The sequence below is a fragment of the Centroberyx gerrardi genome, chromosome 8 (genome assembly GCF_048128805.1).
Source record: "Centroberyx gerrardi isolate f3 chromosome 8, fCenGer3.hap1.cur.20231027, whole genome shotgun sequence".
Taxonomy (NCBI): domain Eukaryota; kingdom Metazoa; phylum Chordata; class Actinopteri; order Beryciformes; family Berycidae; genus Centroberyx; species Centroberyx gerrardi.
Window position 1 is genome coordinate 33,757,572 of NC_136004.1, and position 16,356 is coordinate 33,773,927.

At 50.5% G+C, this 16,356-nt stretch overlaps 2 protein-coding genes across 2 annotated transcripts in view; one reads left to right on the forward strand and one right to left on the reverse strand.

Moving 5' to 3' along the window:
• The first annotated feature begins 18 nt into the window (after positions 1 to 18).
• entr1 (endosome associated trafficking regulator 1) lies at positions 19 to 8,816 on the forward strand. Its single transcript, XM_071905457.2, has 11 exons — positions 19 to 468; positions 1,138 to 1,319; positions 1,747 to 1,857; positions 2,302 to 2,441; positions 2,517 to 2,539; positions 2,630 to 2,736; positions 3,336 to 3,409; positions 3,509 to 3,620; positions 4,110 to 4,172; positions 4,294 to 4,433; positions 8,049 to 8,816. Exons 1-11 carry the CDS (start codon positions 423 to 425, stop codon positions 8,137 to 8,139), a joined length of 1,089 nt encoding a protein of 362 aa, XP_071761558.2. The 5' UTR covers positions 19 to 422; the 3' UTR covers positions 8,140 to 8,816.
• A 1,243-nt stretch (positions 8,817 to 10,059) lies between these two features.
• ccdc180 (coiled-coil domain containing 180) overlaps positions 10,060 to 16,356 on the reverse strand; it is a 29,884-nt gene continuing 23,587 nt past the window's right edge. The window contains exons 30-36 of the mRNA XM_078285406.1: positions 13,944 to 14,085; positions 12,950 to 13,110; positions 12,398 to 12,535; positions 12,177 to 12,273; positions 10,737 to 10,881; positions 10,487 to 10,637; positions 10,060 to 10,230 (exon numbers count right to left, since the gene is read on the reverse strand). Coding sequence (XP_078141532.1) covers positions 10,060 to 10,230; positions 10,487 to 10,637; positions 10,737 to 10,881; positions 12,177 to 12,273; positions 12,398 to 12,535; positions 12,950 to 13,110; positions 13,944 to 14,085 — 1,005 coding nt within the window. The remainder of the gene's footprint in view (positions 10,231 to 10,486; positions 10,638 to 10,736; positions 10,882 to 12,176; positions 12,274 to 12,397; positions 12,536 to 12,949; positions 13,111 to 13,943; positions 14,086 to 16,356) is intronic.

Below are 16,356 nucleotides of genomic sequence, written 5' to 3' on the forward strand. Positions count from 1 at the left end.
ATCAGGAAATGCACTTTATTTTTCCTCTTACGTCGCAGCCACGTTCCAGCCAATGAGAAGTGAGCGATCGATCACGTGCCGTCCCAGCAGTCGGGTGTGTTTCCGGGTTTGTTCCGTTAGCAGAGGAGAAAGCACCTGAATGTTCCTGGGAGAACCGGAGAACCGGAGAACCGGAGAACATGTGACGTTATGGATTATTAACCCGCAGCTCTGATAGTCAGACTGTTAGCTCTGCGGCTAATGCTAACTGCTGCTGGAGGGACTGAACCCCAGATCATCTGCCTGTCTCTCTCTCTCTCTCTCTCTCTCTGCCTGTCTCTCTCTGTCTCTCTCTCTCTCTCTCTCAGCCTGCTTGTCTCTCTCTCTCTCTCTCTCTCTCTCTCTCTCTCTCTCTCTCTCTCTCTCTCTCTCTCTGCAGCATCATGTCCAAACAGAAGAGTTCTGCTAAAACTCTCATCATCACAGACGGTGAGTCAGAATTTAAACTCAGTCTAACTCTAATACTCAGATCAGATCAGATCAGATCTCTACATGCTCTGGATGGTCAAACTGTCTGTTGGTTTGTAATAAAGTTTCTGCTGCAACTAACCTGAGCTGATCAGACACAGAGAGGTGGAGGCTTGTTACTGTCAGTGATGTGTTGGTACCCTGGGGGGGTGGGGGGGGCAGACATCCAGCTGATCTGGATCCAGGTCCACGATGATCCAGGAGGAGGGAAGAAGGAAGAGGAGCAGAGGAAGAGGAGGAGGGAGGAAGAGGAGGAGAGGAAGAGGAGGAGGGAGGAGGTGGAGGAGAGGAAGAGGAGGAGGGAAGAAGAGGAGGGAGGAAGAGGAGGAGGAAGGAAGCTGGGGGGAGGAGGAGGAGGAGAAGACAGCAGACAGGAACACGATGAGTGAGCTGAGCAGCTGGTTAACAGAGCGGCTGGTGGTGGGATGTGATTGGTGGACATGTAGAGCGGCGGTCATGTGACTGGTGTCCTGCCTGACGCCACGCCGAGCCGCCGCTGCCTTCAGGTTCTGTCAGGCAGGCTGGGAGAGTCAGCAGCTGAGATGAGGCGTTCAGGAGCAGTGATGATGTCACTCTGCACTACATGTTGCCGTAGTAACCGAGTTGTTGTCTGTTTGTGTTTCTGTCCAGATGACGAGGCCGAGGCAGAAGAGCTGAACCCGTTCTCCTTCAGAGAGTTCCTCCGCTGGAAGAACCAGGATCCACACCAGGACCAGAACCAGGTCCTGGACCCAGACCTGGACCCAGACCAGGACCCAGACCAGGACCCAGACCTGGACCCAGACCTGGACCCAGAGCAGACAGACAGGAAGGTGAAGAGAGACGGGTTCAGCTCACACAAGTTTAATTAGAGTGAAAATCAATAGAAAGAGACAAACTGGAATATCAAGGAATGTAGATAATAATAATATTTAATGCTGCCTGTCTGTCTCTCTACCTGTCTGTCTCTCTACCTGTCTCTCTCTCTGTCTCTCTCTCTGTCTCTCTACCTGTCTGTCTCTCTACCTGTCTGTCTCTCTACCTGTCTCTCTCTCTGTCTCTCTACCTGTCTGTCTCTCTACCTGTCTCTCTCTCTGTCTCTCTACCTGTCTCTCTACCTGTCTCTCTCTCTGTCTCTCTACCTGTCTCTCTCTCTACCTGTCTCTCTCTCTGTCTCTCTACCTGTCTCTCTCTCTGTCTCTCTACCTGTCTCTCTACCTGTCTCTCTCTCTACCTGTCTCTCTACCTGTCTGTCTGCAGCCCAGCAGCAGTCAGAGGTTGTTTGACCTCGACCCCAGGAGTCTGACCTTTGACCCCGAGGTCAGGAGCTGTTTCTTCGCTGACCCCTCCCTCAGCAGGCTGACACCGCAGGTGGAGTGACATCATCATGACATCATCACTGCATCGCTGCACTGGCAGCTGTGGCCTTCTGATGGGGGGGGGGGGGGGTAGAAATCAATGGACAAACTGTGGGACGCCCTCGCCACTCTACCGGAAGAATTGGAAGCAGTCGTCACCATGGCAACCGATAGACGGCGCGCTCGCGCGGCTGTTTTGCCGTTGCAAATTTTACAAGAGGCAACGATAACGGGGGGGGGGGGGGGGGGGGGGGGGGCTGTTTGGGACCGGGCCTGTGTGTTGAGGCGGGCCGCCTGCTCCGTGTTCATTCTGCTTGCTGCTGCTGTTCTAAACCCCGCCTCCTCTTTATTGTGATTGGTCGGTCCAGGTCGTGTGGTCTCTTCATAGTCTTTAATGTAAAGGTGCTGGCTGACTCAGACTGTCTCACTGGACTACAAACTGTCTGTCTGTCTGCAGGCTGACGAGGAAGAGGAGGAGGAGGAGGAGGAAGGCTGGGGGCGGAGCTGCCGGTCTGCTGCTGTAGACAGCACCTCCTCCCTCTGCACTGAGGAGGAGGAGGAGGAGGAGGAGGAGGAGGAGGAGGAGGAGGAGACGAGGTAGGTCCTGTCTGCTGTTCTTGTCATTTTACGGGAGAAAGTCTGCAGCTTATCAGAGTCTCTGAATGAAACCAGGTTCTCCTCCAAGCCTGAACTGAGCCAGAGAGGAGAAGGAGGAAGAGGAGCAGGAGGAGGAGCAGGAGGAAGAGGAGCAGGGGGAGGAGGAGCAGGAGGAGGAGGGGGAGGAGCAGGAGGAGGAGGAGGGGAGAACTATGAAGGAGACGATGAGACCTCCATGGCAGAGCCGGTCGCCTCCTGCAGGAGGAGGAGCAGCAGGAGCAGCCAGCTACAGCAGGTACACACACACACACACACACACACACACACATGGGATGTGCTTGTTTAAAGTCTCCTGGTCAGGTGGTGACATATCAGCTGGGTGGAGTTTGTGCTTGTTTTACACCGATTCAGCAGGAAAAACTAGCAACCACCTAGTAACACCTAGCAACCGTCCGTTAGTGACACCTAGCAGCCACTAATCACCTAGCAACCACTAGTAACACCCTAGCAACCACTAATCACCTAGCAACCATTAGTGACACCCTGGCAACAACTAGTATTTACTTAGCAACAAGTAGTAATTCCCTATGAACCACTAGCAACACCCTAGCAACAACTATTAATTACCTAGCAACCACTAGTAGTCGCCTAGCAACCACCTAGTCAAAGAGGCGGTTGCTTCTTCAATTTAATCTAGTTTAACTTTACGAGGCTAAATTAAATTAAATTAAATTTCTCCTCACTCCGCCCTTCCTGCTGCCCAGCAACCACATGACCAGGAGGCGAACCACAGGTAAACACTGTTTCTGCTGCACTCTGATGTGTGTGTGTGTGTGTGTGTGTGTGTGTGTGTGTGTGTGTGTGTGTGCGTGTGTGTGTGTGTGTGTGGTCCAGCTGAAGGAGGAGAATGTGTTTTTGAGGAGAACCATCAGGGAGCTGCAGAAGAAATCAGACGCTAACGAACACAGGTCAGCACCGGCCAATCGGACGACAGCGGCAACTAATTAGAGAGCTAAACCGTCAGTCGGTCAGCGTTTACCCAGCATGCCTCTGCGTGTCCTCCCCAGGGTGGCCCGGCTGTCGGAGGAGCTGGTCCAGAGGAGGCGTCAGGAGGAGAAGGAGGCGCAGGACCTGGAGAGCATGGTGCATTCTGTGGAGCAGAACCTGCAGCTGATGACTGTAGGTTCTCCAACATGAACCCAACCTGCACATACACAAGGCTCTGGACACGCTACTAACATGCTTATACAGGATGTACAGTTCCATGACAACATGGCCGCCGTGGCGTATATTGCATCAGCTGAAAGTCTTCTACATACACACTCTACACAGAACCATAAATGTTTAGATTTAGGTAAATATGTTGCCAGATTCAACCTGTCTGTCTGCCTGTCTGTCTGTCTGTCTGCCTGTCTGCCTGTCTGTCTGTCTGCCTGCCTGTCTGTCTGTCTGCCTGCCTGTCTGTCTGTCTGTCTGTCTGTCTATCTGTCTGTCTGCCTGTCTGTCTGTCTGTCTGTCTGTCTGTCTGTCTGTCTGTCTGTCTGCCTGTCTGTCTGCCTGTCTGTCTGCCTGTCTGCCTGCCTGTCTGTCTATCTGTCTGTCTGTCTGCCTGTCTGTCTGTCTGCCTGTCTATCTGCCTGTCTGTCTGCCTGTCTGTCTCTCTATCAGAAGCGAGCAGTGAAGGCTGAGAGCAGCGTCTCCAGACTGAAAGTGGAGCTCCAGCAGCTGCAGGTGAGAGAGAGACAGAGTGATGTCTTCTATATGAGATGAGTTCAGAGGATGCTGCTTCATCTGATAGTGTGTGTGTGTGTGTGTGTGTGTGTGTGTGTGTGTGTGTGTGTGTGTGTGTCAGGCTCAGGTTGAAGCCTACCGGTCGGAGGTAGAGCGTCTGAAGGCGGCGGACTCAGAGGTCGTCATGACGATGAGACACAACGCTCAGCTGGCCTCCGAGTACCTGAGCAAGACGGCCAGCCAAGCCCAGTCCACCGTCCAGTCAGTACCAGTTCAACCAGTAACTAGACCAGTTCAACCAGTAACTAGACCAGTTCAACCAGTAACTAGACCAGTTCAACCAGTAACTAGACCAGTTCAACCAGTAACTAGAACTAGAATGTAATAAAATGCATCAGTGGAATTCCAGTTGAAAATTTACAAAAAATTGTCAATACACTTTGAAATGTCCAATTTTTGTAGTTATTTAGATTTATTCAGAAAATAATGGCCAGACAGCTGAACTGTATCATCTCACCAGCAGTAGCTCATCAGCACATTAATGTAGAGATATTAGTATAATTACGGTAAACGGCCTCTACTCATAGACCTTTTTCAACATGGCCGCCGTACTTCAGCGGGGTAAAGCTCGGTTCTCGCCGTCGGCAGCGATGTTAAAAAGCAACTTTCTGTCGCCCATAACTTCTGTGACACTGATGATGTTTCAACATGAAGTCCAACAGCACACTGCTGTCATCACTGTGATCCAGGCTCACCGCATGCTAACTGGCTAACGCTCAGTTCTGTACTGTTAGCATGTTGTGAGCCTCGATCAGATCGCTTTTTCATAGCGCTGCATCGCCTGACGCCAGAAACAGAAACATCTGTCAGCAGCTGTGTTGTGTTACACATGCTGAAACAACATCAGTGATCACAGAGTTATGGGCGACAGGAAGTCGCTTTACCCTGCGGACGTACGGCAGCCATGTTTGTGAGAAAGGTCCGTCCTCCACCTGGTGGATCTGGAGGGAAATCTGCTGGATCGCTTTACGGCAGGAAGACGGAGAAATCACTTCCAACATGTTGATCCTCTTCAGGGAGGGGGAGGGGGGGCAGGAAGCAACGGGGCGTGTGTGAGACGGTGTGAGACAGAGTGAGACAGTGTGTGAGACAGTGTGTGAGACAGTGTGTGAGACAGAGTGTGAGACAGAGTGAGACAGAGTGAGACAGAGTGTGAGACAGAGTGTGAGACAGAGTGAGACAGTGTGTGAGACAGTGTGTGAGACAGAGTGTGAGACAGAGTGTGAGACAGTGTGTGAGACAGTGTGTGAGACAGTGTGAGACAGTGTGTGAGACAGAGTGTGAGACAGTGTGTGAGACAGTGTGTGAGACAGTGTGAGACAGTGTGTGAGACAGTGTGTGAGACAGAGTGTGAGACAGAGTGAGACAGAGTGTGAGACAGAGTGTGAGACAGTGTGTGAGACAGAGTGTGAGACAGAGTGTGAGACAGAGTGTGAGACAGTGTGAGACAGAGTGTGAGACAGAGTGAGACAGAGTGTGAGACAGAGTGTGAGACAGTGTGAGACAGTGTGAGACAGAGTGTGAGACAGAGTGTGAGACAGTGTGAGACAGAGTGTGAGACAGTGTGAGACAGTGTGAGACAGAGTGTGAGACAGTGTGTGACAGTGTGTGACAGGGTGTGAGACAGAGTGAGACAGTGTGAGACAGTGTGTGACAGGGTGTGAGACAGTGTGAGACAGAGTGTGAGACAGTGTGAGACAGTGTGTGAGACAGTGTGAGACAGTGTGAGACAGTGTGTGACAGGGTGTGAGACAGAGTGAGACAGAGTGTGAGACAGTGTGAGACAGAGTGTGAGACAGTGTGTGAGACAGAGTGTGAGACAGTGTGAGACAGAGTGTGAGACAGTGTGAGACAGAGTGTGAGACAGTGTGTGAGACAGAGTGTGAGACAGTGTGAGACAGAGTGTGAGACAGTGTGAGACAGTGTGAGACAGAGTGTGAGACAGTGTGAGACAGTGTGAGACAGTGTGTGACAGAGTGTGAGACAGAGTGTGAGACAGAGTGTGAGACAGAGTGTGAGACAGTGTGAGACAGAGTGTGAGACAGAGTGTGAGACAGAGTGTGAGACAGTGTGAGACAGAGTGTGAGACAGTGTGTGAGACAGAGTGTGAGACAGTGTGAGACAGAGTGTGAGACAGAGTGTGAGACAGTGTGAGACAGAGTGTGAGACAGTGTGAGACAGTGTGAGACAGAGTGTGAGACAGTGTGTGAGACAGAGTGTGAGACAGTGTGAGACAGTGTGAGACAGTGTGAGACAGAGTGTGAGACAGTGTGTGAGACAGAGTGTGAGACAGAGTGTGAGACAGAGTGAGACAGAGTGTGAGACAGTGTGTGAGACAGAGTGTGAGGCAGTGTGAGACAGTGTGAGACAGAGTGTGAGACAGTGTGTGAGACAGAGTGTGAGACAGTGTGAGACAGAGTGTGAGACAGTGTGAGACAGAGTGTGAGACAGTGTGTGAGACAGAGTGTGAGACAGTGTGAGACAGTGTGAGACAGAGTGTGAGACAGAGTGTGAGACAGTGTGAGACAGTGTGAGACAGTGTGAGACAGAGTGTGAGACAGTGTGAGACAGTGTGTGAGACAGTGTGAGACAGAGTGTGAGACAGAGTGTGAGACAGAGTGTGAGACAGAGTGAGACAGAGTGTGAGACAGTGTGTGAGACAGTGTGAGACAGAGTGTGAGACAGAGTGAGACAGTGTGAGACAGAGTGTGAGACAGAGTGAGACAGTGTGTGAGACAGTGTGAGACAGAGTGTGAGACAGAGTGTGAGACAGAGTGTGAGACAGAGTGAGACAGTGTGAGACAGAGTGTGAGACAGTGTGTGAGACAGTGTGAGACAGAGTGTGAGACAGTGTGAGACAGAGTGTGAGACAGAGTGAGACAGAGTGTGAGACAGAGTGTGAGACAGAGTGAGACAGAGTGTGAGACAGTGTGAGACAGTGTGTGAGACAGTGTGAGACAGAGTGTGAGACAGAGTGAGACAGTGTGAGACAGAGTGTGAGACAGTGTGAGACAGAGTGTGAGACAGAGTGAGACAGAGTGTGAGACAGTGTGAGACAGAGTGTGAGACAGAGTGAGACAGTGTGAGACAGAGTGTGAGACAGAGTGAGACAGAGTGTGAGACAGAGTGAGACAGAGTGTGAGACAGAGTGTGAGAGAGTGTGAGACAGTGTGAGACAGTGTGTGAGACAGTGTGAGACAGAGTGTGAGACAGAGTGAGACAGTGTGAGACAGAGTGTGAGACAGTGTGAGACAGAGTGTGAGACAGAGTGTGAGACAGAGTGTGAGACAGAGTGAGACAGTGTGTGAGACAGTGTGTGAGACAGTGTGAGACAGTGTGTGAGACAGTGTGAGACAGAGTGTGAGACAGTGTGAGACAGAGTGTGAGACAGTGTGAGACAGAGTGTGAGACAGAGTGTGAGACAGAGTGTGAGACAGTGTGTGAGACAGTGTGTGAGACAGTCAGCAGACCAAGGCAGCAAAATTCACTTGATAATGAGACTGATGGATAAAATGATACAGAGCAACTTTAATGAAGAACAAAACAATCATAAGTTGCAGCCTGTTAACCGAAGCCATACCTCTTAGTTAACCTGTCTGTCTGTCTACCTGTCTGTCTGTCTGTCTGTCTGTCTGTCTGTCTGTCTACCTGTCTGTCTGTCTGTGTGTCTACCTGTCTGTCTGTCTGTGTGTCTACCTGTCTGTGTGTGTGTCTGTCTACCTGTCTGTCTGTCTGTCTGTCTGTCTCTCTGTCTGTCTGTCTACCTGTCTGTCTGTCTGTGTGTCTACCTGTCTGTCTGTCTGTCTGTCTCTCCAGACAGCTGCTGGGTGAAGCAGAGACTCTGTGTTTGGTCTCCCAGCTGCTGCAGTCCATCGACAAGATCTCCCATTTGAACACAGAGTCTTGATCTCCTCCAGACCTCCTCCAGTCCTCCTCCAGTCCTCCTCCAGTCCTCCTCCAGACCTCCTTCAGATCTCCTCCAGTCCTCCTCCAGATCTCGTCCAGTCCTCCTCCAGACCTCCTCCAGTCCTCCTCCAGATCTCCTCCAGTCCTCCTCCAGTCCTCCTCCAGTCCTCCTCCAGACCTCCTCCAGATCTCCTCCAGTCCTCCTCCAGATCTCCTCCGGTCCTGGTTCCAGCCTGCTGGTCTCTGGTATCGTTCTGTCACTGCTGCTCTCAGAGCTCCTGGACTCAAACCTGCGGAGTGGTGACGGGACGCTCCGGGCTCCGGTCTGGTCTCAGCCAGACAGGAGGACAGGGTCGTCATGGTAACAGACCAAACAGACAACCAGGGAGGATGAAGTGCAGGTCAGAGGTCAGAGGTCAGAGGTCGTCTTCTGCTCTTTACTGAGCAGTGTAAAATGAATGAAGGGGAGTAAAAGTTATTTTATTGTGAAAACTTCTTTGTGCCTAAGCTGCAAGTTTCTGCAGAACTGAAATGGAAATGATTTTGGATGACATCACAACATGGAACGACCTTCTGGTTCCTCGTGTTGCACGGACTGCTGCCTCACAGTGATGTGTGTGATATATTTAGCTAAACCTGTTCACGCTGGCTTTTATAATAAATCACATTGTTGTATCAGCAGTGCTCTCTGTATGTGACATGCTCCCTGCTGTGCTAACATGTTTTCTCCATAGAAGAGGCAGCTGATCACTTTCTAATAAACTGATCAACTAATAAACTGATGATGAATTAAAGTGATCATTATTCGGTGTGTGTGTCAGGTGGGATGGACACACTGCACTTTAACATCACTGTTACAGTAAGTCTGGTTGTTACTGGTGAGCATCAGTCAGCTGGATCACCAGGACTTTAGTCTGAACCGTCCATCGACCCGTCTGGCAGCGATCTCATCTCCAGCTCATATCGCATCGCTGAGTTACCGAAACTCAGAAGAAATATTTTGTTCTGTTTGCAAAGTTTACATTTCAATTGTTTGACAAATTTCCACTAAACTGGATTAAGTAACCTAATTCAAACTTGAATGGATTATCATTCATGAAATTGAATTCAAATAGAACTAAATAAATGATTGAATAAATGTACGCAATTTGTGAAATTATATTGATGACATTGATGATACTGATGAGAGACGCTGCTCAATAAAATCCAGGTTTGGGACGTCCTGGAGGCTCGGGGGAACACGTCCGGTTTGAACCCGACCCAGAACCTTTGTCACATGTCACACACACACACACACCCCCCCCCCCCCCAGTCTTTCCTCTCTCTCTCAACTTTCAAAATGTCTAATGAAGGTAAAAATGGCCACAAAATAATAACGTACAGATTCATCTTGACTGATCGGTTTATTGGCAAACAGATCAATAACACTACAGTCTACAGGGCAAAACAATACACTTCATCTTCTTTTATCATGTTAGCATGTATGTTGTGTGAGTGTGTGTGTGTCAGTGTGTATCAGAGTGTGTGTGTGTGTCAGTGTGTATCAGAGTGTGTATGTGTGTGTGTCAGTGTGTATCAGAGTGTGTGTGTGTGTGAGTGTGTCAGAGTGTGTGTGTGTGTGTGTGTCTGTGTGTGTCAGTATGTGTGTGTCAGTGTGTGTGTGTCAGTGTGTATCAGAGTGTGTGTGTGTGTGTGTCAGTGTGTATCAGAGTGTGTGTGTGTCAGTGTGTGTGTCAGAGTGTGTGTGTGTCAGTGTGTGTGTCAGTATGTGTGTGTCAGTGTGTGTGTCAGAGTGTGTGTGTGTCAGAGTGTGTGTGTGTGTGTGTGTGTCAGAGTGTGTGTGTGTCAGAGTGTGTGTGTGTGTGTGTGTGTCAGAGTGTGTGTCAGTGTGTGTGTCAGAGTGTGTGTGTCAGTGTGTGTGTCAGTATGTGTGTGTCAGTGTGTGTGTGTCAGAGTGTGTGTCAGTGTGTGTGTGTGTCAGAGTGTGTATCTGCTGCTCCCAGTGTGTGTTCCAGCTCTGTAGTTCAGCGAGTCGTCTGCGTCTGTCAGCGTCCGAACGCAACAACTGTGACCTGTAGAGCCGCTCAAACCGCTGGCACACACACACACACACACACACCACACACACACACACACACACACACACCACACACCACAAACACACACACACACACACACACCACACACACACACACACACACACACACACACACACCACACACACACACACACACACACACACACCACACACCACAAACACACACACGTAAATAATGTAACTGCTTAACTAGGACACTTAAAATGTGTGTGGTGTGTGTGTGTGTGTGTGTGTGTGTGTGTGTGTGTACCTTCAGAGCTGCGTCTCTCTGCTGGATAACAGCCAGATGTCCCAGGGTGCACTTGGCCGTAGTAATGGAGGCGGTCGTCGCCACGGTGATGGAGGATGCTGTGGCTGTCGGGGTGTCAGCAGGAGACAGGAAGGAAACACCCGGCCAGGTCCTGACACACACACACACACACACAGGAAGGTCAGTCTGACCTCTGACCTCCTGGACAGCAGCATGACCCCAGAGGTCGGGGTCAGAGGTCAGAGGTTACCTGCTGCCTCTGGACAGTTGTTGTTGTTGTTGTCCTGTCTCCATGGTAACCAGATGGTGTTCAGACTGGGGAGCTGCCTGGTCCGGTGCTGCCTCCGTTTCTATGGAAACATGATCAATAATATTATTAAAACTCGCCTGTGTTACTGGACACAGAGAGGTCAGGGTCAAAGGTTAAAGGTCAAAGATCAAAGGTTACCTCCAGGTTCAGGGTTAACGTGCTGCAGATTCTGACAATATATAAAAAACTTTTTTCACCTATTTACAATTAATAAACATTTTATTTTCTTGGTTCCATCATAAGTTTCCTCCAGCTGGATCTCGGTGTTCCACTGGTTCAGACTGAAAGGTTTAATAAACATAAAGAAAGAGATTCACTTCTAGTTTTTTATACATCACCTCCAGACAGGCAGTGAATGGAGAGAGAGAAAAACACAACTCTCCAGTCTGCTCTACCGGAGCAACAGATCACAGAATCACTGATTTGGGGTTTTATCCTGGAGGAAGAGACACGACCCAAGACTCTACCAGAGGAACACCGGCCCAGTCCCAGCGCCCCCTACAGACCGAGCCTGAGCCCTCAGACTGACCTGACTCACCTGTGAGCAGCTGTAGAGTGAAGAAGTCATGAGGCTCCACATGGTTCAGGAGGAACGGGACGGCACTTTGTGGCATCACGTGTTGCCTTGACGACGTCAGACGTTACTATCTCCCGTTAATTAATCAATTTGTAATTTACTCTTTGTTTGCGCTTTTGTCCAAACAGCATTATTAAGCTAAAATGAAAAAAATGTTGATGAATAATGTTAAATACGCCCAGGTATATGTTTTGTAACATTGCAAAGTTTATACTGTGCTAATGAATATAGAAAATACTCTTCATTCTACTAGAGGTTAACCTGCACTACATCATTACAATATGTAAAATACATAAAGGCTTTATTACATCTAACATCCTTCTTAAACGTTTAGGAAAACTTAACTTTCTTTTTCTAAAGTGAGCTGTTTATTCTGTTTTAATGTTGCAATGTTTTCTCTTTTAACTGTATCTTGCATGTAGTTTCACCCTTTCATGCCTGTTTCTCTCTAAGTTCTTGTTAATTGTTTTTTGTGGTTATTTTTCCTTAATTATGTTTTTTTTTTCTTTTGTATCGGGTGTATTGGCAGAAATGTTCCACATACATGAATATTAATGTCACAAATGCTATGAACTGTGGGTAATTCCCTCAAGCAAAGTCTACAGAAATGCGGACTAAAGGGCTCATAAAGTCCTCCAGTCAGCCCTCACACACACCGACTCCACAGCGGGACGTCCTGAACCCTGCGGACTGTCGGGAACGTGCATCAAAGTCTGTGAGTCTGTGAGTGCGGACATTGGGATTGGGCCACTGAGATTTAAAGGTTAAAGGTTAAACGTCAAAGGTCAAAGGTCAAAGGTTACCTCCAGGTGTCAGCAGGTTGTCCAGCTGGAACAGCAGGCTCTCTGTCAGAGAGGACAGTGATGTCACAAACTCCTCCCCTCTGACACGCACACAGTCCTGAGGAACAAAACAAACAGCCAGCAAGCAGCTCAGAACACCTTCATCATCATCATCCTCATAATCATCCTCCTCCTCCCCCCCCCCCCCACCCCCCCCCCCCCCCGACCCCCCCCACCCCCACCTGCAGCTCCAGGTGCGCCCTGCAGACGGCGGTGTGTAGCTCCGCCCCCCTCTGCTCCTCCCTCCTCCTCAGATCCTCCAGCCCCTCCTGACCGGCCGGCTGGCTGAGAGCGACCCGCAGCCTGCTGACATGGAGCCGCTACACACACACACACACACGCACACACACACACACACACACACACACACACACACACAGTCTGAACTTCAGGTTCCTTATCTAACTAACTAGTTAACAAACGGTAAGTTCGATGTTCTGTCTGTTCTCTGGGTTTCATGTATGTTCTCTACAGTATATGTTGTATTTGTTCTATATATATATACTGTATATTCTCTATGTTTTCTATATGTTCTCTATCTGTTCTACATATTTTTATGTATATATATGTTCGATATCTTCTCAATATGTTCTATTGATCTATATATGTTGGATATGTTCTCTGTGTTCTCTATATGTTCTCTATATGTTGTATTTGTTCTGTATGTTCTCTATCTGTTCTGTTTCTCCATCCTCTCTGCTGGATGCTGATCGATCAGCTGATCAGATCGATACCTTCTGCTCCTCGCTGGCCTGCAGCGTCTCCTCCAGCCTCCGCCTGACTCCGCCCACCTCCTCCATCAGCTCCGCCTCCTGCCGTCGCCCCTGGTTACTAAACAAAACCCCCGGCAACGAACACAGCAGCTGCTCCAACACACGCAGCTGGTCCCCAAACTCTGAGAGACAGACAGGCAGACAGACAGACAGACAGGCAGACAGACAGACAGACAGGCAGACAGACAGGCAGACAGACAGACAGACAGGCAGACAGACAGGCAGACAGACAGACAGACAGACAGACAGGCAGACAGGCAGACAGGCAGACAGACAGACAGACAGACAGAGCGTTTAGTTATGTTACAGTGTGTGTGTGTGTGTGTGTGTGTGTGTGTGTGTGTGTGTGTGTACCTCAGCAGTGTGTGTGTGTGTGTGTGTGTGTGTGTGTGTGTGTTCATATCCCTCCACTGGCTCCCCTCGCTGCCCGCATCAAGTTCAAGTCCTTGATGCTCGCCTACACACCGGCAACCAGACCGGCTCCGACCGACCTGAACTCCCTCGTTCAGGTCTACGCTCCCTCCCGCCCGCCACGCTCTGCCGAGGAGCGGCGCCCGGTGCTGCCGCCGCAACAAGGCCCCGAGTCTCTATCCGGACTCTTCTTCTGTGGTTCCTCGGCGGTGGAACGAGTTACCGAACTCCATTCCATCCGCGGAGTCCCTCTCGATCTTTAAGGAAAGGCTAAAGACCCGGCTCTGTAGTGAACACCTTCTCACCTGATGGACTGTGGAACCTGTCTCTCTGCCTCGTGGCTCCTCTGTCCTGTCGGACCAGATCTGATCTTCATGGCTCTTCCTCTCACTGTTCTCCTGACTAGATCCTTGCTGGTGTTGTATTAAAATCTCATGTGTACGCCGCTTTGGATAAAAGCGTCTGCCAGACGGGAAATTGTAAATTGTAATTGTGTGTCTCTGTGTGTGTATCTGTGTGTGTGTGTGTGTGTGTGTGTGTGTACCCTGTATGCTGGTACTGTGGTACTGCCTGGCCTGCTCCTGGTATCCCAGCAGCCTCTGGTTCAGGCTCTCTGCACACTGGTCCAAACTGTCAGACAGGAAGTGGAACCTGCCGACACCACGACGCTCCTTCCTGTAGAAGTCCTGAGGGGGGGGGGGGGGGGGGGGAACATCAGAGAAACCTGCCACCTCAAACACCAAGACCTCTATTATCTCTTCAAAACTCATCTGAAAACAATAGACAAGGAAAACAAAACCATTTACATTGAGAATTGGCAAAATTAAACAAAATCCATCAACAAATGAAACGGAGAGAGAGAGAGAGAGAGACAGAGACACAGAGTGAGAGAGAGAGAGAGAGAGAGAGATCAGTGTCCTGTTTGCTTCGGTGATGAACATGAAATCTTCTGAACCAGACTCCAAGTCCAAGTCAGGATCCACCAACCATCTGTCTGCGCCTTCATGGATGACTTGACGGTCGGCGGCGAGTCGGACCTGGAGGCAGACGGATCCTGCAGGAGCTTCAGAGGCTGACGGGGCCAGGAGGCCTGGACAAGTCCTCCTCCGCCCACCGTCTGGATTATCAGATCACCGCTCTATCCAGCTTCTCCCCGCTTATCAGCAGAGACTAAAACAACAACCACTCGCTGTGAAGGAGGTTCAACGCTGGTTTGACCAATCGGATTCTCTGCTACAGGATTGTTTTGATCACGTGGACCGGGAGATGTTCAGGGTCGCCTCGGACAGTAACATCGGCGAGTACACTGACTAACCGCGTTCATTAAAAAGTGCATACCGGTAGATGACATTGTTCCAACAAAGTCCGTCTGGATATATCCCAACCAGAAACCGTGGATTAACGGCGACGTCCGGCTGCACTGTTTGCACAAAACGGCACTTTTACCTCCAGGGGGAAATATCAGAAAACCAGCTGTGACCTCTGGAAAGCCATTAGAACAGCCAAGCAGGAGTATGTTGGGGACTACAGACTATCACAGACTTCAAAGGGAGAACCAGCTGTGTAGTTAACACCTCTACCACCCCCCCCCCCCCCCCCCCCCCCCCCCCCCCCCCCCCCCCCCCCCCCCCTCGGTGTGAAGTGAACTCCCCCCCCCCCGGACAGAGCCCCGCCTGAGGAAGCCAGCCCTCTTTACATCTCAGAGGCTGACATGCACAGGTCCTTGAAACGGGTGAATATCCCTAAGGCTGCCGGCCCAGACCGCATCCTGGGCCACGTCAGCTCAGCATTCAGTAGTAGTACCCGCCAAGCTCGACACCAAGGCAACAGGGACACTCCCAGGACTCGCGGCTGCACCCGACCATGTGCAGCCGGACCCTGGACTTCCCGTCGGACCGTCGCCAGGCGGTGAGGATGGGCAGAGTCACTGACCCTCAACACTGGAGCCGCTCAGGGATGAGTACTGAGCCCTCTCCTCTACTCCCTGTACACCCACGACGGCGTGGCCACGCACAGCTCCACATCAAGTTCGCCGATGACACGACGGTGATGGGCCGGATCGACGGTGACGACGAGACGGCCTACAGGGACGAGGTCGGATCACTGACACGGTGGTGTCATGAGAACAACCTCGCCCTCAACGTCGAGAAGACCAAGGAGCTCATCGTGGACTACAGGAAGCAGAGAGAGGAGCGCGCCCCCATCACCATCAACGGCGTCGCAGTGGAGAGGGTCAGCGACTTCAAGTTCCTCGGAGTGCACATCTCAGAGGACTTCACATGGTCCACACACCACGCATGTGGTGAAGAAGGCTCAGCAACGCCTGTACAGCCTCAGGACGTCCTATAGCAGCACCGTCGAGAGCGTCCTGACAGGCTGCATCACCGCCTGGTACGGGAACCGCACCGCCCTGGATCGCAGAGCTGCAGAGGGCGGTGCGGACGGCCCAGCACGTCATCTGAGGCGAGCTTCCCTCCCTCCAGGACATAAACGCCAGGCCGTGCCGAACCAAAGCTAAACGGATTTTAAAGGACCCCGGCCACCCCGGTCCCAGGCTGTTCCAGCTGCTACCGTCCCGCAGCATCACATGCCGCTCCAACAGACTCAGGACAGTTTCCACTGCCAGACCTTCAGGCTGCTGGACTGCTGAACCCCTGCTAGGACTTTCGCCACCCACTCCATCTGTATCAGTTCTGCCATTTGCACCTCATATTCCCATTTTCTTTGCACATATTTATTATCCTTGTACATATGTATAAACCTGGTATATTTCTTTTTTTATTAGTAGTTTCTACTTTATTTTACTATATCATATTTTCTATTCTATTTTATTTCTATTACCTAAACTGCAATGTACAGGAGTCTGCACACAAGAATTTCACTTGCTTTTATACTCGCTGTAACTGTGATGTGACAATAAACAATAAACTAAACTATATGAGCGAGAGATCTGAGCT